Consider the following 26,531-nt stretch of genomic DNA (forward strand, 5'->3'; position numbering starts at 1 on the left):
TAAAGGAGTGTTTCCTGAATGCACAGAGGGCCACGCCCACTGTGTCTTGGTGGAGGCCCATTGGTGTTCAGATTGAAGAACTGGGGTAGAGGTTTGCAATATGGTGGGTGAGTACTATGTCAGGAGCTCAGGAATCTTGCCTCAACCCTCTTGGCAGCATCCACAGCGTCACAAAATCATAGTATATGATTATCAGAAAGGATGGTAACCCCTTCATTCTACACATGAGAAAACTGATGCTTGCTGAGGTGAGAAGACATGTCCAAACTCACAGGACTACAGTCCAGAGCCTACATACATGGTCCTTCTGTCCCATGCTCTTTCCATGACATCACTTTAGGCAAGTCACTTTATTTTATTTAACAACGACAAAAATAACATCCTCAGGTAGGTCATGTGACTTGTTTTATTGATTTTTGAATCAAGGGCCTACATAAAAGCGGTTCAGAACATGTCCACAAACAGATGTGAAGGTGTGGGAAATAATACTTTTTTCCCCTCTATATTTTTTTAAAAGATTTTTTATTTATTTATGACAGAGGGAGACAGCGAGAAAGGGAACACAAGCAGGAGGAGTGGGAGAGGGAGAAGCAGGCTTCCCACCGAGCAGGGAGCCCGATGCAGGGCTCGATTCCAGGACCCTGGGATCATGACCTGAGCCGAAGGCAGACGCTTAACGACTGAGCCACCCAGGCGCCCAATTTTCCCTCTATATTGAGTCTTTGTGTAGCTTGGCAGTTCCGTTATGTACTTTTTTTTTTTTTTAAAGATTTTATCTATTCATCTGACAGAGAGAGACACAGCGAGAGAGGGAACACAAGCAGGGGGAATGGGAGAGGGAGAAGCAGGCTTCCTGCCGAGCAGGGAGCCGGAGGCGGGGCTCAATCCCAGGAGTCTGGGATCATGACCCAAGCCCAAGGCAGAGGCCTAATGACTGAGCCACCCAGGCACCCCACCGTTATGTACTTTTTGATAAACCCCTGAACTGAAGAAACTTGCTAGTCAAAAGTTATAAAAAGCTAACCTTGAGCGTGACTTTTTTACTTCTACTACCACCTGTCTTGATGTTTTCTATGCGATCTGCATGCGCAGTAATATCCCACATGACAATCTAAAACAGAAATAAAGCTTATTACAACATATTTTCAGGAAATAGCTCATTGGGTCTTAAAGAATTTTTAAAAACTTATTGGTATTGGCATGCACTCTGATGAATCAATCTCCTTGAAGGATAATCAAATTTAGCCTACATCTTTAGTAAGTCAGCAACTTTCAAATCATGACAAAGAATGTTTTCTTCTCTATAAAAGTATTTTTTAGCACTTTGATTTTTGTGCTTGTGTTAATAAAAGCTAGTATTTAAAAAAAAAAAACTCCAGTATAAACCGTATGCAATTTCCTCTGCTTTGGGAAGAGTTCTTCCTCTGTCTTTGGGAATGTGCTGTGACTGTGTGCAAAGCAGCTTTGCCTGTTCTCCAGAAGTAGTACAAATACTCAGTTGTCCAAAAAGGCTGGAAAATGATGATTTCTACTTAATTGAATATTCTAGCCAACTCCAAGTTTGCATATACATGGATGGTCATTTTTGGAAAAATGAGAATAAACTAGAATATGCAACACGAAATTAGATTAATTTTCAATGATTAAAAGTCATTTCAACACACTGAAATGTTAACAAAATGTCAGGATTACAGAATTGTGAGTGATTTTATTTGCATCATTTGCTTTTCTAAAATATTCTTTTAAAAAAGTATTTATTTGTTTATTTACTTACTTACTTAATCTCTACCACCCAATATGGGGCTTGAACTCATAGCCCCAAGATCAAGAGTCGCATGCTCTTTGACTGAGCCAGCCAGGCACCCCTTTTCTAAAATATTCTTAGAGTTGTATCACCTTCATAATGAGTAACAAAAAGCATTTCAGGATTTGCAGGGCTTGGAGCATGGGCTCTGGGTCATCATTATGACCACCAGTTATTGTTGAACAAAACTGAGGGGGAAAAATGGTTTTCCTGGTTGTTTTGGTTCTGGATAAATGGTCATGGATGCTGTGGACATTTATTTTTTTTTAAAGATGTATTTAGGAGCACCTGGGTGGCTCAATGGTTAAGCGTCTGCCTTCGGCTCAGGTCATGATCTCAGGGTCCTGGCATTGAGCCCCACATTGAGCCCCACAGCAGAGAGCCTGCTTTTTCCCTCTCCCTCTGCTGCGCCCCCTGCTTGTGCCCTCTCTGTGTCTGTCTCTTTCTCTGTCAAATAAATAAATAAAATCTTTTTTTTTAAAGATTTTATTTATTTATTTGACAGAGAGAGACACAGTGAGAGAGGGAACACAAGCAGGGGGTAGTGGGAGAGGGAGAAGCAGACTTCCTGCTGAGCAGGGAGCCCGATGCGGGGCTCGAGCCCAGGACCCTGGGATCATGACCTGAGCCGAAGGCAGACACTTAATGACTGAGCCACCCAGGCGCCCCATAAATAAAATCTTAAAAAAAAAAAAAGATGTATTTATTTGAGAGAGAAGTCTTGTGGGGGAGCGGCAGGGGGAGAGGGAGAGGATCTCAAGCAGACTCTCTGCTGAGTATAGAGCCTGATGATGTGGGACTCAATCCCACGACCCTGAGATCATGACCTGAGCCGAAACCAAAAGTCAGACACTCAACCGAGTCCCAGGCATCCGCACCGTAGACACTTAAATTTTCAATCACAAGGAAGTTTTCCTAGCCACACACAAAAAGACCATATACCATTAATGGTCAAACTCACTGGGTCACAGTGAATTTCAATTCTGATCATAAAACAGCTTTAAGATTTTTGTCTTGCTTTATTGGAGAAATAGGCAATTGGAAGATAGGATCTAAATTTCATATACATTAGATAAAAAGAGAAGAAAACAAATATGGTATCAAATTATACATATGTAAATTCAGTAATATATGTATTTTTCCCAGTGAATTGCTGTTCAAATTCTGGATCATCCCCTAACTCCGATTCCTAGAGAAACATCAGAAGAGGACTCTCGACCAAGAGGTATTAATGCTTGTGTTTTTGTTCTTCTGTGGAATCTTGTACAATATGCGGTTCTGTTCCACAAATACAAACAGATTTGACTCAGTTTTCTTCCAGTTATAACTAGATTACCCTGTGGACACCTCAAGCCCTGATACTATGTCTAACACATCTATATACCCCAGTTTTTGGCACACAATTGGCATACTTTCCTTCGGCCAAATTGAATCCTTAAGTTTAAGAAAAACTACCAATCAAAACATATTACAGAATGTTGTCTAAAATAATAAATAGCTGGGGGGAAAATCCATAATTACCTGCCCATTTATGCAGCCTCCAGCAATGATATTAGGGTCACTTGGACAGAACTTGAAGCAAAAGATGTCATCTGGGCTCTCCAGCATTAACTAAAGTAAATCCCCCCAAATTCAAGAGAGAATGAGAAAACCTATTAAGATCATAGTGAGAAAATAATGTTAACACAGTCAAAAGTTGAATTTTATAGCCGTCTGTAAGAAACATGGACGTAGAGTTCATTCCCAGAATCCCACCTGTGGATGGAAAGTTGCCTCTGCTGAATTTTGTGAACGTTGGCTATGTGTATGAGAGAGGTAGGTTCTCCAGGAGCCCAGGTCTCCCCTTCCTCCACCCTCCATGGGTTATTGCTGAGAGATGTTACAATTTTTTAAAACAAAAAGACTAAGCTTAGTGTTTCTGAGAAGTGTGAAGGTAAGCTCTGTGAGGACAAGATACTTTTCTGTTTTGTTGCCTGCTATCTAGCTAGTCTGGCACAGAGTAAGCACTCAGAAAGAAAATGTGTTGAATAAGAAAAGATAGAAGTATTGCCAGTGATAATATTTCAAATTTTAAAATAATACAGGACCCAGAAGGTAAACAAACTCAAGTATTGGAAGGTAAGAAGGAAGCCCTGCAAGGAATATACCAGTGTGAAGGAATAGGCATAGTAATCATACTGGGCACCTGTGCTAATGTGTTAGCACCAGGCAAAATACGTGCATGGTTACTGTTCTTCATATTTAAGGACCATATTTTTAATGGTCCTTAAACATGACCATTAAAAATATGGACCCCAGAGGCCATTGGTTTGCCACCACTGAGCTAAAGTTTCAGACTGGAATTGGAGTGACTCATCTTTGTTTATTTGGTACTCTGTGGCTTCTAGAGAAACTTTTACTTTTAAAGTAAATTAAAAAAATATTGTCCTATAGTTTTGATAGGACAAAAACAAAAGAAATCATTTGCATTATTTCTTTAAGAAATTATTTGCTTGTCTTTTAAAGCTAGTCTTCAAAATAAAGGAGAGGGTCCTTTTTTCCTCTTCCTAATTTGCGTGAAAGTTCAGCCACACTTCCATGATGTGGACTGGAGAGTAATCCTAGTCCACTAGAAAATGTTAGAAAACCCCTACTTAACCATTTTTGTGGTAATTAGGCTGATAGGAAAGAACTAGAGATCTGTCATTTTGATCTCTATGTCTATAATAATTAAAGTACTAGAATCTATTATAGTAAAACTGCCTGAATTCAGATAAATTAGGTAAGAAGTTAGGAGGAAAGGCTAGGGTTTATTAGGGAAATCCTTAGATATACAATACTTTATAGAAACAAAATATTATATTTAAGTACATTAAAAAAAACTTAATCTAACACTATAAAGCACCCTCCCCTAAGCAAAACTCTTTGAGCAGCTGATAGAAATAGAACCCTGTGGGGCAAACCTAGCCCTCAGACTTGTTTTATTTGAATTGTGTGTTTGGTTTGGTTTTAGTTGAACTATTTAAAAATTGGGAGATTTCACTCAAAAAATCTGATCTGGATTCTTTAAACCAAGTAAGACCACCTGGCAACAAGAGAGCTGAAGAGTAGTATCCCCCCAGATGGGCTGTCTACTCTCCAGGGCCATAGTCTGCACCCCTCCCCACTGTTTCCCACAAAGGCATCTGTACTCATTACTGTCACCTACTGGTGATCCTCAGAACTGAGGAAATTCATGTGAAATTAAAATCTATTTGCATTTGAACAAATAGTATTTAAATAAAGCCCATGAAAGTGTTTGCTTTTTAACAGTCCTCTTAAAATCATTTCTGAAAATAACATGTTGATTTGTTCAATAAACCTTTTCAATAAACTAAGTGTAAACTTTAGTTTTGCTCAAATTGATGACAAATTCTAAATTGAAGAAAGCTTAACTTTACCAGCACTTACCATATTAACTGGTTATAAAGTACTTTGCAATTAAAACTGCTAAAGATAAATGTGAACATAGTTTTTGAAATGTTTAGACTATGTGGACACCTCTCCTTAATTACCTGAGGATGTATGGGATCCGAGAAACTCCAGAAAAGAATCAGTGATGGTTGCAGCAACAGTTTACCAGAAAAGTGGACTCTCTCTTCAAGGGAGAGTCGTGCAGCCACGGACACAGCTATTAGGCCTGATTGAAACACAGTTAGAAGTTAAAATCTGCAGCAACGGTACATAGAGAAATGTTTTTAGGTTTTGCTGCTCAACGTGGTCACTATTCATTTCCATTTTGATAAAACTTGAATAAATACATTCAAAAAGAGACCAAGAGTTCTCCTAGAGTTCTACTAGGTAATACGGTAGCCAGTAGCCACATGTTGCTTATTTAGCCCTTGAAAGGTGGTCAGTACAAACTGAGATGTACTGTTAATATAAAATAAACAATGGACTTCAAAGATTTAGTATGAATTGTGTGTGTGTGTATGTGTGTGTGTGTGTGTGTGAGAGAGAGAGAGAGAGAGAGAGAGAGAGAGAGATTGAGAAGGGCCACTGTGGGGGAGAGGAGGAGGAAAAAAGAGGGAAAAGACTTTTTTCTCTTCGTGGTTCCGTCTGCATGTGGTCCAACCTGCAACGGGTCCCCCCTCCCTTGGCTGCTGAGTGATTTAAGGGAGGTGTGTTTCCTCTCTTGTCCAGTAATCAGATAGGAAGAGCATGTGAAGGGAGGGGTGGGGGGCGGGAAAAGGAGCTAGCCTTGGGAGTCCCAACAGGCTGAGGCAAATCCAGATTCAGCACTGCACCGGCTAGGTGACCTGAGCCTGTCACTTCCCTGGCTTGAGCTCTGGTTCTGTCCTTGTAGAGACCACAGTGAGGTGCTGGGAGAACACAGGACGGCAGGGGTGCCGAAAATGCTCGGCGGGTGCACTTTGCAGCTGGAAGTGGTCTTACTGCAACTGAGAAACTGAGCTAGTTTGTCATTTTACTAGAAAAGCCACAGACTATTTCTGTGCCATCACAAAAGAGAACCACCGTCCTGTTCATCTCACCATAGATGGTCGGATGCCACGAGACGGAGGTGACCATCTTCTCTGTCAGGTTATGGAGGTCCGTAAAGGACTGGTACTCTTTCAGGTGTGTATCGGTTTTGTCTCCAAAGGAGCTTTCTTCTTCTGCCAGGCACTTCCAATCATCAATAAATGTGTTCATGATTTCATTTTGCTGCAGGGCTATTTCAACACTATTTTGTTTAAAAAAGCAAACAAAAAAAACCCAAGACGTTGGATTTTACTATTCAATGACAGGTCTTTCAGCAGATTCGCCTTCATTTATATGGAAAGAAAAAAATGTTCTCAATTATATTTGGTAACTGACAATTACCCCCATGTGAAATAAATGACTTAAGAGAAAAAAACCTCGTAGCTGTGTGCTACTCAGAACTTCTAGTGCCAGGAGGCTGTTAGCTGATGGCCTGGAGCACCTTCGTGATCTACTCAGGCTTCTAGGCTGAGGATGTGCTCGCCCAGGCCCATAACTGAGCTTGCAGCTGCAGGGACACGGGGCCTGCCCCTCTCTGCCTCCTGCTGGACTCCTCCCACAGGCCGTCTTCCCGCTGGAGTTCCCTGCTGGGGTTGGCCTAGACTTGCTGAAGCTCTCCTTGCCCAATCCTGCTTCCTTTACAAAAAAAATTTTACACAGCGGGACCCTCAGTAAACCTCTACTTTAAACTCGGTCTCATTCGCTCCCTGAAAACCCCAAACGGACAGAAAAGGCAATTTTCTTAGCCATATTCAGTACTGAATGTTCATATATACTAATTACTATACAAATATATTAGGATTATATATATATATATAAGGGTTATGTATTAATCAGGATTAGAATATATATTTATATATTGTATATATAAAATTTAAAATAAAAGATTCTCAAGGGGAGACTTGGAGGTTACAAGTGTGATGTATGTGTGTGTGGTAGTGGTGGTGGTGGTTTTAGTTATCACAGTGCCTGGGAGGTGCTAATGTGTTTAACTATTACTAAACCTGCAATGCATGATACAATCCCTCAAATTAAGAATTATCCTGCTAACAAGGCTAATATTGCCCTTTCAAGAACAATCTGAGTGCTAAGCTCATCTCTTAGTAGCCTAGGGCCCTGACTTGACTGGCCCCTGTCTTTAAAAGTTACTATAAGAGCTCCAAACTCGGTGAATACTTGAAAGTGCTGGGAACCTAGCATGTCTCTCCCAACCTCCCACCCCCAATCACTTGTCCTGTGCATCTCTTCCATTTGGCTGCTCCGGTGTTGTATCCTTTACAATGAACTGGTAGGAGTAAGGAGAGCACTTTCCTGAGTTAAATGAGTCATTCTGGAGAATTATCAAACTGATTTATAACTGGTCAGTCAGAAGCATAGCCCCCCTGGGACTTGAGACTGGCATCTGAAGTTGGGGCAGGCTTGTGGGACTAAGCCCCTTAACTTGTGGAGTCTGCACTAACTCCAGATAGAGAACTCCAGAGAGATAGAGAATTGATGTGGGAGAGGATGCTATTTGGTGTTGGGGGAAAAAACCCTTGTTTGGTACCGGAGGCGGTATCGGGAAGAACTTGAGAGTCCCATTTTCCTGCTTCTTCACATGGTTAGAGACTTTACATATTTAATGAAACTGGTTGTTATAAATGATATGTTGTAGAGACCTGGATTCTCTTTTTTCCCTCTGAAAAGTGAAATTTATTCTGGACTCAAACTCCAAATTCTGTCTTCTTTGTATAGAACAATAGCTGAAATCTCTGCTCACTTTTTCAGCTTCTAGATGCTGGTTGTTCTGGACTCCCCTAGAGTTTCCCCTAAAAATGAGCACTTTAGTCTACAGCCTAGGATCTGATTAGATTTTTTAGGTGGATCTGGGGTCTTGGCTTATCTGGGGCTCCCATCCTTCCATGACTTTCCCCTGACTATTTGGCTATTCTACCACCCACAGACCTGTAAGGCTGCAGGTTTCTGTCATCTGAGCCTCCTATGGATTAAGCACAAATTATAGAAAAAGCACTGCAAACTTGCAAATCTCAACCTTCTCCCCTCTAGTTTCTGCTAACTTTTGGTCACTCTCCTGAGCCTTCAAGTAGTTGTGTTTATGTTTGCGTATAAATACTGTTTTTTACATTTTCTGTTTTCTGTGAGTTTGACTAATTTATTTCACCATTACTCAGTCACTTGCTTATGATACGAAAATGAGGTATATTCTTGAAAGAAGCAGTACCATAAACAAAAAACAAAACAAAAATTGCTGTAAGTTTCTGTCATGTTTATTGCCCCTGTATATGCTTGCTTTGAAAGCTCAGCTCACTCACAAGGCCTCTGGAGCTTTCCCACAATTAGGATGTCACCCAACGTTTTACCCTAGTGATTGAGAGTCCAAATAGCTTGGTTTTTTAATAGGTATGGTAAGCTGAAAGAGTGGTTCTTGAGTATGAATTTCCTCAAATAAGGAAAAAAAACCCTCCTTAGACAATTAAATATAAACTCTAAATATTATAATAGATACTCCTAAGAATGTAATTAAACAGGGTGACCTTTAATACCTCTATTGTTAAGAATTAACACTACCGTCCACTGCTTAATTGGGTACCCTTGGTTAAATTCTTCTTGTATTTTACCTTCCAAACTAGGACCTTGCTACTTAAAGTATGGTCTATGGGCCCCCAGCACCATCATGACCTAGAGTTTGCCAAAAAAGGAGTCACAGACTCCACCCTGAATTTAAGGAATCAGAGTCCGCAGGTTGACAAGATCCCCAGGTGATTCATATGCACGTTTAAACACCCATGAGGGCTAGCTTCACAGCCTGGAGCTTCAAGTGGAAGCATTTGTTAGCTTTTTCAAAATCTTGTGGGGTTTTTGTTTTGTTTTGTTTTGGTTTTTTTTCTGTTTCAGCCTAAATGAGAAAGAAATTCCCAAGAGACAAGCTAAAGCCAGGGCCTTTGATCTGATTTCCTGATTCTTCCCTCTCAGCCTGAACTGGGAACTAATTCACAAAGGAGAAGTGAAGACAGCACCTTTTCTCTGGTTTCCTGTTTCTTTATTTTCCTGCACTCCAGTTTCTGAGGGTGATGAAGTGGAGGCTGGCAAAACCATTGTCTGAGTTAGAGCCTGTAAGTACTTTTTTTTTTAAAGATTTATTTATTTATTTTGAGAGAGTGAGAATGAGAGAGAGAGAGAGAGTACATGAGAGGGGGGAGGGTTAGAGGGAGAAGCAGGCCTCTTGCTGAGGGAGCCCGATGCGGGACTCGATCCTGGGACTCCAGGATCATGACCTGAGCCGAAGGCAGTCGCTTAACCGACTGAGCCACCCAGGCGCCCAGTACTTTTTTTTTTAAGATTTTATTTATTATTTTTAGAGAGAGATAGGGAGTGAGAGTAGGGGGGAGGGGGCAGAGGGAGAGGGAGGGGGAGAGAATCTCAAGCGGACTCCGAGCTGAGCATGGAGCCTGACTTGGGGCTCGATCCCAGGACCTGGGCTGAAATCAAGAGTCAGACACTTAACCAACTGAGCCATCCAGGTGCTCCTGTAAGTATTTTTTTTTAAGGTTTTTTTTTTTAACTCAAAAACAAATGTTTTTTAGTTGCTTTGAGAATCCCTTGAAGTTCTTCTCTTTCCTTTATCATTTCCTTCTTTTGCAAATACTGCTTCCCTTAGGTTCTTTATGGATAAAATTCTTTAAGAAAGAACTCATTTCTAAAAGGGCACTATTCCCAGATCAAAACCAGCCTTATATTAACTTTTTTTTTAAAAAATTGAATAAGCCTTAAACAGTTTTAGAGTGGGAAACATGGCAGTGCTATATTTGTGGGCTTATTTATTCTTGACCGGTGCTATTATAATTCCTGTGCCAATTTTCCTCTTTTTCTTATAGTTCTGGCTTCTTCTTCCCACATCTTAGAGAGGGAATTATAAAGCTGTTTACTATTCCTCTCTCAGTAAGCATGGTAACTGAAAGGGAAGAATAAAAACCTAGGTCTAAAGTTAATACACCATGTGGATAATTAAGACTTGGCTATAGGCCATTTATGGCTTTGAAATGGATTGTACATAGACTTCTCATTTTTAATATTCTTATCAGGAAAAATTTTAAGGACTAAATTTTGATATGGGGAAACAGAAACCTTAGGTTTTCTTGTTTCTTTCTCATTGCCCCACAGGAAAAACTATAGCATGCTTCCTGTAAATGAGTGGCAAATAGTTATGCACTCTGTTTTTCTGTTTTTGTTGTTTAGTTTTGTAGCCTAAGCAGAAATGCATTTGTCACCAAACAGACAAGAAAATGAGGCTTGCTTCAAAGTCTGAAGTAAACTCACCTGATTTTCATTTCCCCTAATCAACCAGCAGAGTCCACAAAACTGCAACCCCCTTTTTAAAACATTGAACCTCTGGCAATTTCTGGAGGTTTCATGGAATTCTGCCTTCTAGTGTGTCCCCTACCCTTGCCATGAGATATACAGTTTTTCTGCATGTTTAATATCTTCTCCAGAGACCAACTAGTATGGAAATCCTGTGAGGAGAGACTGTGTTCCTGCCTCTGGGTTTCTGGCTCTTTGTTAAAAGCCATTGTGTTCCCTCCGCTCTCCAAGCTTTGATTCCATAGTCATTCTGGTGGCTGGCTCAGGGAAATATCAGGCAAGCTAGCTAAAGTGTATGACGAGTCAGCAAGGGACAGCTGTTGAACAGCTGTTAGTCATCAGGCATTGATGGAACATCTGTCTTTCTTTGTTCCACGTTTACTAAACTTCACAAGAAGCCTTGACCCGGAGTAAACAAAACTATACGTACCTAAAGTATTTTATCTAGTTTAATGCACTCTCTTTGCATCTCTGGTGAATTTTTGAACCAGATTCCCCCCAGACATAGGTAACAACTTTCGAGAGTTGTTGGAATTTTCAGGATATTTAAAAGTCTCAAAGAATTAATGGTGTTTTCTTAAAAATGCAAAAGCTTAATATGGGCTACGTATGAATTCGACCAACAAATTTTTAATTTTGGAAAGAAATGGAAAACAACCTACAGGGTACACCTGGCCGACCTGTCCATCACTGGCTCCACTTCTCTGAACTCTGATGTTGACTTGATGAGACCTTGTCAAGCTCTTCTCTGGTTTAGAAACCCCAGGGTCCTATTAACAGTGTCTGTGTGTGTGTGTATGTGTGCGTGGGGGGGTGTTTCTGAAGACACCTCTCTCTCAGATTCAGTGAGAGTGGCAGCAACACAGGAATTAGGGGCAAGGGATAAGATGTGCAAAGGTACATCTGAATCGAATTCAGGTTATCATTCACAAAGATCATCATCGTCATGATCATCCTCCACACTCCCTTCATCCTCATCTTTGCGGTCCTGTACAAGTTAATGAAGCTAAGAAGGAGAGTAGGGAGTGGGGAACAAAGACTTAAAGAAAAGAACCAGGGTAAATAGATGTTAATTTGCCATTAGGAAAACATCCTCACACACTCAACTGTATACCTCTCGCAGGTGAACACTGGCATGGCCCTAGCTTGGGAGGTCTAGGATGTTGCCTGGCAATAGAAAGGAAAGACTGAGAATGTTGTCACATGCTCATGCATATCTGATAACTCTTCATACTCTCTAATTAGACACCATGGACCAAGTTGCTTTTTAAGACCTATCACTATAGGTACACATACACATTTTATGTTTTATTTTAAAAACTTAATAGACAATTCTTACCTTATACATGTGTTGTTAAGAAAGTCACTCAAAGGCTTTGATTGTCCAAATGTCTCTTTCTCCTCCTCTGATAATTCTCTTGGATAATATTGTGTAATGGCATTTTTGGGATATGTCCTAATATATTAAAAGAAAATCGAATACCAAAAATTAGAACAAAGGGAAGTAAATATAGCTTGTGACAGGTCAAAGGTTTCTTTCTGTAACAGTAACAAGATAGTATTTTTTATTTAAATTCTATATATTGAATTTTTTTCTTTATCCTAGATAATTGATATTAACTGCCTTTTTGAAATACTTTGAGTATTTATGTATTTGTTTCCAACATAAGAAGTTCTTATTTTTTAAAATTTTTATTTAGATTTTTTAACTTAAAGAAAAGTTGTAAGAAGGATCTAAGGAACTCTCATACACTCTTCACCCAGATTCATCCGCTGTTAACATTTTGCCACATTTGTTCATCATTCTCTTGCTCTTCATTTCATTAAATCAATGTTTCTTAACCAGTGCAGTCCTACCCCACCCCCACACCCTGGGAACTTTTGGCCACATCCAGGAACATTTTTGGTTGTCACAACTGGAATGTGCTACTGGCATATAGTGAGTAGAATCCAGGGATGCTGTTTAATACCCTACAATGTACAAGACAGCCTCCCATAAAAGAGAATTATCCAGCCCAAAATGTCAGTAGAGTTGAGATTGAGAAACTCTGCTCTATATATACAAAACTAAAAACAATTTACATTTCAGCAATGATGGCAATGTGATCTCTGGGAGAAAACTTATTCCATCCAGTCTGCCCTCAGTGCTCACCTGCACCCTTGAACATATCCTGTTGCATTTGGGCATTGGCAGTCTTGCCCGTAAGACCGGGTGAGTTCCTTGATCTTATGGTATGGGGCTATAGAAAGGTCGTGTGTCACAGTCATTAAGAGGATGTACTCTGGTGACACGCTGCCTGGTTTTGAAGCCTGATTTTATCACTAACAAACTTTGTGACCCCAAGCTAATTATTTAACCTCTCTGTGTCTGTTTATTCACCTCTAAATGAAATTCTCAAAGTAGCTGGCTCCTAGAGTCATTGTAAATTGAATGTGTTAATACATGCAAAGCTTTTAAAACAGTGCCTAGCCCATTGTAAGTGCTCAAAAAAGTATTAGGTTGTATTTAATCTGTGTTGGACAAATGTCAGTAAAATGTCTCTGTGAGAAGAAGATATATTAAGTGAAGAGTAATGAAACAAAGCATAAAGAGAGTTTTATGTTTAATAAAGAATTCATTCTTTTTTCTCCTAAGTAGGCCAGTATCAGTAGCATAAAGCAGAGTGCTGGAAAGAAAGAATGTTGGTATTAGAACCAGAGAGACTTGGGTTCAAATTGTAGCTTCACCTCTTAAATTTTAGCACACATTAGTGTCCTCTAGGTAGGATTAAGTAAGAAATTATGTGGCACCTATGGGTTTCATCCAAGAAGCAACATGACTAAATCACTCTAATATTTTCAATGTAATTTGTTTTGTTATTTCTCAGCAGATCTATTTGTTATTGCTTCAGATTTAAATTATGTTCCAAACATTGAGCTTTCATTTTTAACCTGGCTTTGCTTCAGTTTATTTGTAAAATGGGCATAGTGCCTACCTCAGAGGGCAGTTGTGAGAATTGAGTTGCTGCATGCCAAGGGCTTAGAAGAATGCCTAGTGTGTGGTAAGAACACAGTGAACATTTGCTTTCATTGTCAGTCCTCTTTGAACCTCACCTTTGATTTTTTTTTTTTTTAACTTCCACCACAATTGTATCTCTCAGCCTCTCCACCCCAGACTAGCTACCCTTCCTGATCTCCTGATGTTGATAAGGAGTACCTTACCATTCTCCCAGCATCCTAGATTTGAACCTTTTGATTCATCTATTTTGTTTCATCTCATGGGTCAAGACCCTCACTTACTTCTCATCTTTTCACTCCATCTGTATAGATACAACTGTCTCTTGGTATGAGTCAGCATTCATTGAGAAGCTACTAAACCTAGAGTCCTCTGGTTTGGGTCCCTGTTGTTGGAAGTTCCCTGTCCTTTTCTGAGTCTACCTCTCGAGTCTACCCTGGCTGACTCGTTCTCATCACTTTTCTGCACCCTGGCAGGATCATAGGAAAAGTCTCTGGCTGGCTTGGCTTAGAAATTTGTCTCAAAGTTTAAGTGTCTTTGGTACTAATGTCTCACCTCTCTCCCTCCTGTCTCAGCTTCTTCTTGGTATTTGTGGATCTCTGGTGTCCTGATTCTCTGTCCAGACTTGACTACTGATCCTGTCTTTCTTTTTTACCTTCTTTAATTCTGGCCTGTCTATTCATCTGCCTCCCATGTTTCTGACCCATTTCTTATTCCGACCCCTGGTATTGATTGATGTGTATGTGCCCTGACTTTATCACTGCATTTTTATGGTTTCTGACTTGTTGGTTTACATAGATTTGAAAAGCATGTTTTATATTTCACTCCACACTGCTGATTCCTGATTCTCCTGGACACTGCATATTTCATAGCCCTCTCCTGACACTGTGAAATCAAGTCAGTCATCTGTTCTGCACATTCTTCTTTAACTCCATCCATCTCTTCCCCCTTCCTTCCTCCATTTCATAAATGTGTGTCAGGAAATATCCTAGGAGTTGAGGATGTGGAAATAAAATAGACGAAGTTCCTGTGTCATGGAGCTTAAATTTTAAGGCAGGGTGGACTCAGAGGTGAGAGAAGAATGACAATGACAAACACATATCAAATGATGATAATAACATGAAGAGAAATAGAGTAAGGGGGTAGATAGCAATGCGGGTTATTGCTTTTATAGATGGCCCCCAACTGATGATGCTTCCACTTGTGATTTTTTTTTAGTTCAGGATGGAGTGAAAGCAATATGCATTCAGTAGAAACTGTACTTTGAATTTTGGATTTGGAATTGTCCTGGGCTAGTGATCTGCGGTACGATCTTCTCTCATGATGCTGGGCAGTGGCAGGGGGCCAGAGCTCCTAGGCAGCCACACGATCATGAGGGTGAACAATCCATTCACCGACAATCATTCTGTACCCACACAACCATCCTGTTTTTCACTTTCAGTATTTAATAAATTACATGAGATATTCAACCCTTTATTATAAAGCAGGTTTGTGTTAGATGATGTGGCCCAACTGTAGGCTAATGTAAGAGGAGCAGCATAGGCAGAGGCAGGAAGACGTGGAAAAGCGGACATTCTGGAAGCTGGAAGCACCCCATGGGGCTGGAGCACAAGAGCTTGTTTCAGACCAGGGTGCCAAGGCTGGAGTGGCAGACAATGCCTTGTCATGGAAGAAGGAGGATCTCGTGCCATCCTCAGGGCTCTGGAGGAGATTTAGGCAATCTGCTTTGATGTGGGAGAGCGATCACTTGGGTGGTGGGATAGAGTGGTTACGAGGCAAAGGTGAGAGACCACAGGGCCCCTGCTCTGAAAGCAGGAGTGTGCTTATTGACGGCATCAGTATTGTCCTATTTCATAGTGTCTACACTCTTACAGACTTGTCTCTCTTTCTCCTGTTGAGCTTTTATTTATTTATGTTTATTTATTTTCCCATTGAGATTTTAAAAGGTATTGTTGAGTATAATTAGATCTGCCTGAATTGCTCTGTGAAGATCTATGTCGTCATTGTCAATCCATTTCTATTTATTATAAAGATCTTTCAAAATAAGCATGGATGTTGCTAGATTTTGCTGTAATTGCCTTTGAAAATATATAACCCCACCGCATACTTACCATCTTGTTTGAGTGCTTGTGTCCTTGACTTTGGGGACTACTTGCATGCCAACATCTTTCTCAAGTTGCTTAAGGGCAAAATGTCTATCTGGGTAGGCTATACATTCAATATAGGCATCTTTTACATTGGAAGCATTTTGGTCACTGAACTTAATTGGCGCTCCAAACTCACTTCGTTTTCGAGAAATCATATATGTAATCTGTAACACATGTGAGCAGGAAAAGTAACAGAATCAAGTTCATGGAAATGTGGATGTTTGGTAGACAGTACTGGTGCTCTGCTCAGATCCTCTCAAATCTTTTTCTTTCTTTTCTTTTCTTTTCTTTCTTTCTTTCTTTCTTTCTTTCTTTCTTTCTTTCTTTCTCTCACTCTCTCTCTCTCTCTCTCTCTCTTTCCTTCCTTCCTTCCTTCTTTCAAAGATTTATTTGAGAGAGAGCACAAGCAGAGGCAGAGGGAGACACAGCCTCCCCGCTGAGCAGGGAGCCAGATGTGGGGCTCTCCTCCCAGGACCCTGAGATCATGACCTGAGCCAAAGGCAGGTGCTTAATCAACTGAGCCACCCAGGTGGCCCTCAAATCTCTTTCTATACTTTACTATACTATACCTCTAGCTCTGTGTGCTTTCCATTTTCAGGGCCACCCCCTACCGCTCTTCTGCAGAGCACTGCTCTGGCTACCTGGGAGCACTTTGGTACAAAGGTAAAAAGAATAGGAAGTGACTGGCACTCACCCGTGTTGGACTGGTGGGAGACATGTGTAAGCCCATCTCCTTTGCTTCTCTTTGGGACAACGCAGGTGTCATTTACACTCCAGAGTTCCCCTAGGGGTTCAAGCTAAAGCCTTTTCTCTACTGGCCTTTTGCCTGAGATTGCATCCTTGTAGGACTTCTGCTATGTCCCTGTCCTGCTGCTTTTCCTTTTCTTCTATGGTGCACTTTCATAATAAATCACTCACATACAAATCTTCTCAGGGGCTGCTCTTGGAATGCCACTGTGTCAGTTTCCTCTGGCTGCTGTAACCAACGGTCACAGCCTGGGTGGCTTAAAACAACAGGAATGAAGTCCGAGATCAAGGTGTTGAAGGTTTTGTTCCTTTTAAGGGCTCTCAGGGAGAATCCGTTCCTTGCCTCTCTCCTAGCTTCTGGTGACAGCCAGCAATCCTTGCTGTTCCCTGGCTTGTAGATCCATCACTCCTATTTCTGCTTCCTTCTTCACATGGTGTTCTCCCTATGTCTGTGTGTCTTTGCATGGCCATCTTTTTATAAGGACACCAGTCATATTGGATTAGTGACACCCATTTCCTAATAGGGTCACCTTCTGAGGTACTGGGTATTGGGACTTCAACATATCTCTTTTGGGGAATACAGTTCTACCCTTAATACCCAAATACCCCAAACAACGACCATTCTTCTATCAAAGGAAATACCACATCCCCATTGGCAAACATAGCAAACCTTACAGATCCCTCAGGAATCAGTGTCGTTCAGCAATATAGAGAGGTAAGCACACTGAAGATCATATCCAAGCCTCTGACCTGCTTTGTAGATTCCTTAACCGATTCTTCCGCAATTTCTTTTTCACTGCCCAAAGAAACCCATGGTTTAGAGATAGGTGGCTTATAAATGTATATATCTTCTGGAATATGCTCTTTATATTCTTCCTGTTCTTCTGGTACTTCTGGGGACTAGAGTAAAATAAATAGCACTCTAAAATATATGACCAAAAGTAAGTTATAGCTGCATGTGAATATTTTGCCATAAACTTTATGTTTGTATAAATTAAGCACTTCCTATTTTCTTTATTCTTGGTTCATGTTTTTCAATTAGGAGAAGGAAACTAAGCAAAAGGAAAAAAAAAAAAAAGCCCATTTAATTTTTACAACAGCCCCGGAAATAGATACTATTGGTGCCACCATTTTGCAGACAAGTGGTTCAGTAACTTACCCAAAGTCATGGAGGTGGCAAGAGGAGACCCAGGAGTGTGGGACAAAGAGTGGCCAAGAGCAATACTAGTCCCAATTTATTGTTTCTACTCTCAGTGGGACAATAAAAGGCAAAAAAGTAGAGTATCTGTTACTCTGAGGTGTTTGATTTAGCTCATCTCTTACCTACTCTAAGTGCTAGAACGTGGTCTAGGTCCCAGGGAAAGAGAACTGAACACAAATAATCCAAACCAGGTATAGGTCTCCCCCAGTGGTATTCCTTCCCTCCGACAATCAACAAAATGCAAGAACTTGGCATCTGCTTACGTTTAAATAGTTTTCTTTGCCCTCTTCAGTTCCAATAAGATAAAAGTTAACTTCATATTTGAAGTCTTTGTCATAAACAACCAGAAGCTCATCTCCAGGATATTCCTATAGGAATATAATCAAAAGAGAAGGTCAGTTTTCATTCACTTTATTCAGATACAAAATTGACATTTTTCTAATCAATCATAAAAGATAACCACCATAGTGCTAATCTATGGCTCATAATCCCAGATTGTAAAATTATTCTATTAACAAAGCTCTTAAAACTCAGTAGGTCTAGGGAAATTTACTACACAATTTTATTTCTAACAGGAAAAAAAGAAGCATTCCTTTTATTTAGTGTTGGCGCTCAGTAGCATGTTTGGAGACAAATCAGACCAAATTTATGAATTAAAAAATTAAAGGATTATGGGAAAATAAGAGTAGATTCCTATTCTAATTGAAAGTGGGCAAGGATAAGCTTTTCTGGGTGTGAAGTAAGAATCAGTCACTGATAGGTGACTTCTTACAGAGGATTATCAAGCAGGATTCCAAAGGAGGTGTGGGCAAGCTAGCATTTGTCCAACGTAACTGGGGCGGGGGGAATGCCACAGATTTGAACTCAACAATCTCTCTGCCTTTTGTTATCATGTACCCGAAACCTCTTGAGGCAGGACTAGAAAATAAAGAGGGATGTTATACTTATCTGGATAACTTTTTTGACTGGATAGAAATCAGATACTGCAGCTCTGTTCTGAAAGTCTGCAAAAATATCTTCTTTTTTGATAAGTTTATAAGGTTGTTCATCTGTGATATCTTCATCTATTCGGCAGTTAAATATTTCCTGGGTCTGGGTAGTTAATACTAAAGGATAAATTTCTGGATGACCTGGGGAAGGCAAAGTAGAATTTGGACATTAAATAAAACCACTTAAAATATTAAGAGGAAAGAGGCAATTGTTTGCTTTAAATAATTGTCTTAGTTAAAATTTTAAAAGGCTTTAAAAATCATTGTTCTTATTTTCTAAGTAAGTATATCCATTACAGAAAATGTCAGAAAAAGATAAAAGGAAGAAAATGACAATTATCTATAATACTACCTCTCAAGAGAGAGCCTCTATTAAGAGTGTGCTCTATTTCCTCTATCTCAAGCTGTCTTCTCATTTTCTTACCGTTTTTATCACCACCAACTTCCACAGTCCCAGTCTCAGCTCTGCATCTACTCCCAAAACTTCCTCCCCCAACTCTCCCTCCCAAGGTCCCGGAGTCCCCTCTCTTCTTCTCCAGACCCGGTACGCCTAGACGTCCTGACATCTTTTCTCTTACTGCTCAGCAGATGTGCTAGCAAGTGGAGAAGTGCATGTGGCCTCTCAGAGTGGAATTTGGGGCTTATTTTCCTACAGAAATATTTACCCCCCCCACCCTAGTGGCTCTATGACACAATTATTCAGGTAATTTGAGGGCAGGGTTAATGACCATACCCATAACGCTGAGTATATGTAGAAATATATTCCAAATTGCAGTCAGTTGGCATAATAAACATTTGGAATACAAGTTGTTCATAAATTAGGGACAAACTGCCATTTTTCTCTCCTTGGGAGTTGGAAATGGGGGAGCTGAGATCCAGACTAAGGTGTCTGCACTACCATGCTATACTTTCTCTCTAATGTGTGGACATAGCAGAGCACAGGAGAGGGTCCTGCTCCTTCCTCACACGTGGTCAGGAGGTGACAGATTACACTCCACAGGATGCAGTCAATGGCAGTTACTGACCTAGTAGCTGATAGAGCAGGAGCCACAGACAGACTCAAGATCTACATAACTCACTCCTCACAATCTTACTGTGTGTACAAGGAAGAGTCCCGTGCCCTACAGACCAGAGCCCTCAATATACATCAATCGCCCTGCATTTTTAAAAATAATTTTTTAGAAGATTTTATTTATTTATTTGACAGAGAGAGAGAGCGAGAAAGCGCAAGCACTAGCAGGGGAAGCGGCAGGCAGAGGGAGAGGGAGAAGCAGGCTCCCCGTGGAGCAGGGAGCCCGATGATGATGCAGGGCTCGATCCCAGGACTCCGGGATCATGACCTGAGCCTAAGGCAGACGTTTAACCAACTGAGCCACCCAGGTGCCCTGATTGCCCTGCATTTTGAAACAGAGCTAATTTAAATAACTCTTATGTATTTCATCTGTACCATTTTTTTTTAAAGATTTTATTTATTTATTAGAGAGAGAGAATGAGAGATAGAGAGCATGAGAGGGAAGAGGGTCAGAGGGAGAAGCAGACTCCCCGCCGAGCAGGGAGCCCGATGTGGGACTCGATCCCGGGACTCCAGGATCATGACCTGAGCCGAAGGCAGTTGCTTAACCAACTGAGCCACCCAGGCGCCCTGTACCATTTTTTTTTTTACATTTTGGTTGCTATTTCCTTTTTAAAAGCAGTTTTATTGAGATATAATTGGCAAACAATAAACTGTATATATTTAAAGTGTACAATTTAAAAATATATGCATATACCCATGAAGCCATGACCACAATTGAGTTAAAGAACACACCCATAATCCCCCAAAGTTTCCTCCTGTCCCCTCCTCCCTGAACCCCTCCCGCACCTCTAAGCAACCACTGATCTGCTTTCTATTACTATAGCTTAGTTCACCTTTTATGGACTATTTATAAATGCAATTACACAGTTTGTATTCTTTCTGTTTGTCTTCTTTTACTCAGCATAATTATTTTGAGATTCATTCATGTTGTTGCATGTAACAAATGGTTCATTCCTTTACATTTCTGACTGGTATTCCATAAAAGAAAAGATCAATTAGGCAAAGATTTCTTAAGATTTATGACTTTGGGTATTGTATCTAGGAAATCTTTGCCTAATCCAAGGTCAAAAAGATTTTTTCCTATGTTTTCTTCCAGAAGTTTTATAATAGTTGGTTTTATATTAAGGTTTATGATCATTTTGAGTTAATTGCTGTATATGATGTGAAGTATAGATTGAAATTCTTTTTTTTTTTTGCATATAGATATAAAATTGTTCCAGCATCATTTGTTGAAAAGACTGTCCTTTCTCCACTGAACTGCCTTTGCGCTTTTTTGAAAATCCATTGACCATATATATGTCAGCCTACTTTGGGATTCTTCATTCTCACTCATTGGTCTATGTCTTTATAATATCTTTTAAAAATAGTAACAACAGTTAGCGTGAACCGTCTTTGTGATGGCTCCACGTAAGGAAGTGTGTGTGTACTAACTAACTTAACCTGCAATAATCTCATAAGGTAGTCTCGCAACCTTGTTTTTCAGACGAGGAAGCAGAGGCTCAGAGAGGTGAAGTCATTTGTGACCACACTGTCATTAAGTGTCATTAAGTGTCATTAATTATGAATTGAGCGAGGTCTAATTCCCAAGCCTGTGCTACTAATCACTCGTGATAAACAGAATAGAGTCCCCCTGAACGTGTCCATGTCCTAATCCCTGAAACCTGTGAATAAATTACCTTATATGATAAAAGAGACTTGCAGATGTGACAAAGTTAGGGAAGCTGAGATGGGGAGATCATTGGGCCCCTGAGCAGGGCCCAAGGTAACCACAATGGTCCTTGTAAGAGGAAGGCAGGAGGGCCGAAGTCAAGGAAGGAGATGTGACAAAGTGGCAGAGGTCAAAGAGAGAAAGATTAGAAAATACTACACTGCTGGCCTTGAAAATAGAGGAAAGTGCCAAGAGTCCATGAACGCAGAGAGCCTTTAGCTGAAAAGGTAAGGAGGTGGACCCTCCCCTCAAAGCCTCCAGAAGGAACCAGCCCTGTTAATACCTTGACTTTGACCCAGTGAAAATAATGTCAGACTCCTGGTTTCCCAAATTGCAAGATAATAAGCCATTTAATTTTTAAGTGTTTTAAGCCACGAAGTTTGTGGTAATTTGCAGCAATAGTCAATTAATACACCATGGATACTCTAACCTGTATTAAAGCATGACTTAGAATTTGGGTAAATTATTTAATTTTGGGAGTCACAGCATCTCCATCTATGTCATGGCCATAATAATGCCTAGTTCACAGAGATAAACTGATGAGAGGAGCATGCCTGGCACAAAGGTGTTGCTCCATATATGTTAGCTAAGTGTAAAAATTACATCTATTTTCTAGAAACCTCTAGACATTGCCCTTTAGACCCTTAGGCAACAGTTTTTTAGTTAGTTTGTCATTCCCTTGGTTCTTGGAAGGAAAGGGAATCCCAGTTCCCTGGGGCATGAGCCACAAGCCCTGAGTGACAATTGACAATGTCAAGACCCCACAGCAAGGAAGTCAGAGGGGTCCTAATGTTGCCCTGGAAGGTCTGGGCGGTAAAGGAGAGATGTTCTAGTATAAGGTAAATCAACACCTACTTTCAAGTCTCACTACAACATACTGAGGTTTTGGGGTTTTTTTCTCCTTAAATAAATAGACATCTATTTTTCATCCCATTTACTTTCTGCAGAAATATCTCCATCAGGCCCCATTCTCAGGTTCATGGATTTTCTTGCCAGTCAACTCATTTAGTCAAGACATATTTATTGAGCAGCTACTATGTAAAATCATGGTGTTGGTACTAGGGTTAGATTATCTAGAGGGGGAGACAGACATTAAACAGACAAATACACTCAGAAGTACAGAAGTACAAATCATCACAAGTGCTATTTGGAGAAAACAGGGTGAAAGGTAGAACTTAGAACTAAGGAGAGTGGGAGTGGCGGTGGTCTCTTAGACGAGAAGAATAGGGAAAGCCATTTTTTCATTCATTTATTCAACAAATCAATCAACAAATATTTGCTGAGTGCTTATTATGTGTCCAGATCTCTTCTAGGCATTGGAGTACAGTGGTGTACAAGGGAGTTTCTGTTCCCAGGGAGTACACGTGTGCATGTGCATGTGTGTGAGTGAGAGTGAGTGGGCACAACGGCCAGCCAGGTATGTGTGAAAGTAGATTATAAATGCATAAAGAAATAAATACAATCTTCAATATTCATGGATTTTGTATTTGCAGATTCACTTGCTAAAACTTATTTGTAACCCTGTGCTCACTTTGGCAGCACATATACGAAGATTGGGATGATACAGAGAAGATTAGCATGCCCCCCGCCCCCGTGCAAGGGTGACACACAGACTTGTGAAGCATTCCATATTTAAAAAACAAAACAAAACAAAAATGTGTAACCCCAACATCAGTAGTCACGGTGCTTTTACCACCATCAGTGGCCATGCTTACAGTGGCAAAAAGTCTTAAGTGCCCAATGTGTACGTTCCCAGCTGAGGTCAAACAAGGTGATGCTCTCCATCTTGTATCAGCCCTCAAACCGTAAACGAGTGTCCTTCCCACTATTTAGTGCCACATTTTTCACATTTTTGTACTTTTTCCGTTGGTGATTTTGCCAGTTAAAATGGTCCCTAAGCATAGTGCTGAAGTGCTGTCTAGCATTCCTAAATGCAAGAAGGCTGGGATGCGCCTTATGGAGAAAATATGGGTCTTAGAAAAGCATCGTTTAGACATGAGTTATAGTGCCGTTGGCCATGAGTTCAATGTTAATGAATCAACAATATATATCAAATAAGGTGTCTTTAAACAGAAACACACATAAAACAAGTTTATGTATTGATTGGCTAATGAAAATGTGACCAGAGGCTCAAAGGAACCTAACTCTGTATTTACCCTAGGAAAAATAGCTCAGTATTTGCTAAGTCAGTGTTTGCAGCAACTGTATAGAACTTCCAAGAAAAACAAGAATTGACTGTACTTTAATTTCAGAATTAGGGTAAGTGCTATGAAGGCAGTAAAATGGTACTAGGTGAAGGAGAGGTTAAGGAAGTCCTCTTGCAGAGGTGGGACTGGAGTCTAGATCTGAATGTTGAAAAAGAGATAGATACATAAAGATCTGGGGGAAGCTCTATCCAGGTATCAGGAGTAGCAAGAGCAAAGACCCTGAGGCAGGAATAACTTTGATGTGCTCTGTGTTAAGCAAGGCTGGTGAGCTCTAGGTTGGGGTGGGGGGGCCGGGGGGGAGAGGAGAGAGACAGAGACAGAGAGAGATAAAGAAAGGAAGGCAGAACCAGGACTGGTATAATGGCAAAGTAAAGCCATGAGAGAGTTTAAGCAGGAAAGACACATGACCAGGTGGTGTGCAGAATAGATTGAAGGAGAGTGAGTGGAAGCAGTGATACCAGTTGGGGGCTAAGGAACTAACCCAGATGAGAGGTGTGGAGGTCTGGACTAAGGTTGCGGATGTGGACATAAGGTGAAGTGGATGGGATATATTTTGGAGGTGGAATGGTTTCAGTGGGGATGGGGAGGTGTTAAAGGGAGATAGGTGTGAAAGAGGACTTTCAGGTTTTTGAGTGGTATATTCATTAATTCAATAAAGTATTTGGTGGGCAGTGTGCCCTGTTCTGGTGCCATTTACTGTCAGCTGACATCCCCCTGCCATCTCCACTATCCCTCTACCACCCTGGACCAAGCCACCACCTTCTCTTTCCTAGGTTCCTGCAGTAGCTTTCTCTCTGGTCTCTGCTTCTGTCCCTGAAGTTCTCAGCTAGGTAGCCAGGGTGACACTTTCAAAACAAGTCAGATCCCATCACTCCTCTGCTTAAATACCTCGTGAGTCACCTCCATCCTAGATGACTCAAAGTCAGAGCCCTTACAACAGCCTACAAGGCTTTTAGATCTTCCTCCTCCCCAACCCTCACTGTTTCCTCTCTGTCTCTAAACATGAAGGGCATCACCTAAGTCCAATCTAAGAGGAAAGTTTCAACAACAACCAAAACAAAAGATCCTATTGGCATAAGAGTATTTAGCCTCTAAAAGTAGGAGAAATATTAACTTGGTTGTCTAAGTTCTAGTTTATTTGCTTAAAAATTAGCCTCTTTACTTGAAATACTTGAATCTTACCATGAGGTACAGATAAATATTGCTCACAAGCCAGAGTCTTAAAAATATTATTCTAATGAAAGTAATAACTTGCAGACTAACGACACTTTCTAATCTCTTCCATAACCATACCCTGTTAGATTTGTGAGAGACTGCTTGGTTCAAGTCTATTTCTCAGTTTGAAATTCTCTCTTCCACTCTTTTTATTCTTTTTTCAAAATTTTTCACTTTATATTCTAAATGATATAATGTAATTTTAGCCCATGTACATCTTGATCAATCACTTCAATTTGTATTTTTGTTTGCTCATTGCATATTAAAATATTATAAAACTGGGGTCATAAATTCTAAATTATATTTCCACTTACCCATTCTCTCCATATTTATAGGTTCTGTTTCTTCCCTATCTAGAATACAATAAAATGATGTCACATTTACATTTTTGAATCAAATAAACATTACAGTTTATTACAGTCTTTTACCAGCCTCAAAGCACAAAACATAAACAAATATACAATGAAGATTTAAACTATTTTATGCATGATTAAATGGAATTTAAATAATTATCTTTTTTCACAGAATTATCTCTTAGTGATACATTTGCTATGGCATTCATTATATGACATTTAACAGGTATTATAATGAAATGAATAAAAAATAATAAATCTCCATACTTTAAATTCCATTTGTGGTTGACTTTATGATGGCAAAACTATTTCATTATTTGATACATTAAACCACAGCCATTTTGGTGGCTAATATATATACAAATACTAGATCCATAAAAATCCCATTAATGAGAAAACAGTCCTACCAGGTAACGTTTGTTTGGTTTTGCCCCATTTTGGTTTTTTTCGGCCAGCTGAGCTCTTTTGTTTTTGAGATTTTGGAGCCATGGTTCTGACTTAGGCTGCATAAAGAGAGAATGTCATTAGTAAATTCTGTGTTACAGGTTCAAATAATAAGCATTATCATTTAGCAAAACATAAGAATATGTTTTCTAAGCCTTGCCTTTGGTTACGGCGACATGTGTCTTCATAGAATGGGTGTTCTGTGACCAAAGGTTTATCACAACAACAATCTTACTGATAAGATCTTACCATTTTGGTGGAGCCTTTCAGCTGAAGCACACAGAAGCCACCTGCCAACCCTTCGAAGTTTCAGCCATAGGGTCTGCCGTGGAAGCAGGACAGAGGACACTGGATCCCCAGCCTCTTGGGGCTGTTCCCATCCCAGGGAGTTGCTGTCTGCTGCCCCATGCCCAGCTCCCCAGCAGCTGCCCCAGCAACAAAGACAGGCTGGATGTCCACAGGCAGGCACAGGCCCAGAACATGCATATATGTACATAATTTTTTAAAGTTAACATAATTTACATAGTACTTGTGTCCATGTACATGTGTACATGTAACCACTGTGTCCTTATTTGTGCTGTCAGAGTGCCTCCAGAAGTTTTCTGTGGAACTGTTCATCAGTTTTGGCTGAGGTCATTTGTTATCACATCGAGTCCTTGTCATCTCCATGGTCACCCCTGTCTCATCTTGTTAGAGGGTTAGGAGTGTGATTTCAGGCATCTGAGCAGCAAGGTTGAAAAATAGACTCTGCCTTTTACCAGCTGAGTGATGCTTGGCAAATTACATA

The 26,531-nt window shown here is 40.3% G+C and overlaps 1 protein-coding gene and 1 pseudogene across 1 annotated transcript in view; one reads left to right on the forward strand and one right to left on the reverse strand.

Moving 5' to 3' along the window:
* Positions 1–25,789, reverse strand: part of DNAI3 (dynein axonemal intermediate chain 3) — a 62,487-nt gene extending 36,698 nt beyond the window's left edge. The window contains exons 1-11 of the mRNA XM_088022948.1: positions 25,708–25,789; positions 25,262–25,300; positions 18,704–18,883; positions 18,017–18,123; positions 17,303–17,452; positions 15,770–15,969; positions 12,003–12,119; positions 6,316–6,506; positions 5,338–5,462; positions 3,326–3,415; positions 1,025–1,111 (exon numbers count right to left, since the gene is read on the reverse strand). Coding sequence (XP_087879074.1) covers positions 1,025–1,111; positions 3,326–3,415; positions 5,338–5,462; positions 6,316–6,506; positions 12,003–12,119; positions 15,770–15,969; positions 17,303–17,452; positions 18,017–18,123; positions 18,704–18,883; positions 25,262–25,300; positions 25,708–25,789 — 1,368 coding nt within the window. The remainder of the gene's footprint in view (positions 1–1,024; positions 1,112–3,325; positions 3,416–5,337; positions 5,463–6,315; positions 6,507–12,002; positions 12,120–15,769; positions 15,970–17,302; positions 17,453–18,016; positions 18,124–18,703; positions 18,884–25,261; positions 25,301–25,707) is intronic.
* On the forward strand, positions 23,049–23,161 carry LOC114208535 (U6 spliceosomal RNA; annotated as a pseudogene).
* Positions 25,790–26,531: the final 742 nt, after the last annotated feature.

This window comes from Eumetopias jubatus, unplaced genomic scaffold (genome assembly GCF_037043125.1).
Source record: "Eumetopias jubatus isolate StellerSeaLion01/CBP00866 unplaced genomic scaffold, mEumJub1_p1.0 scaffold_4, whole genome shotgun sequence".
NCBI classification, from domain to species: Eukaryota; Metazoa; Chordata; class Mammalia; order Carnivora; family Otariidae; genus Eumetopias; species Eumetopias jubatus.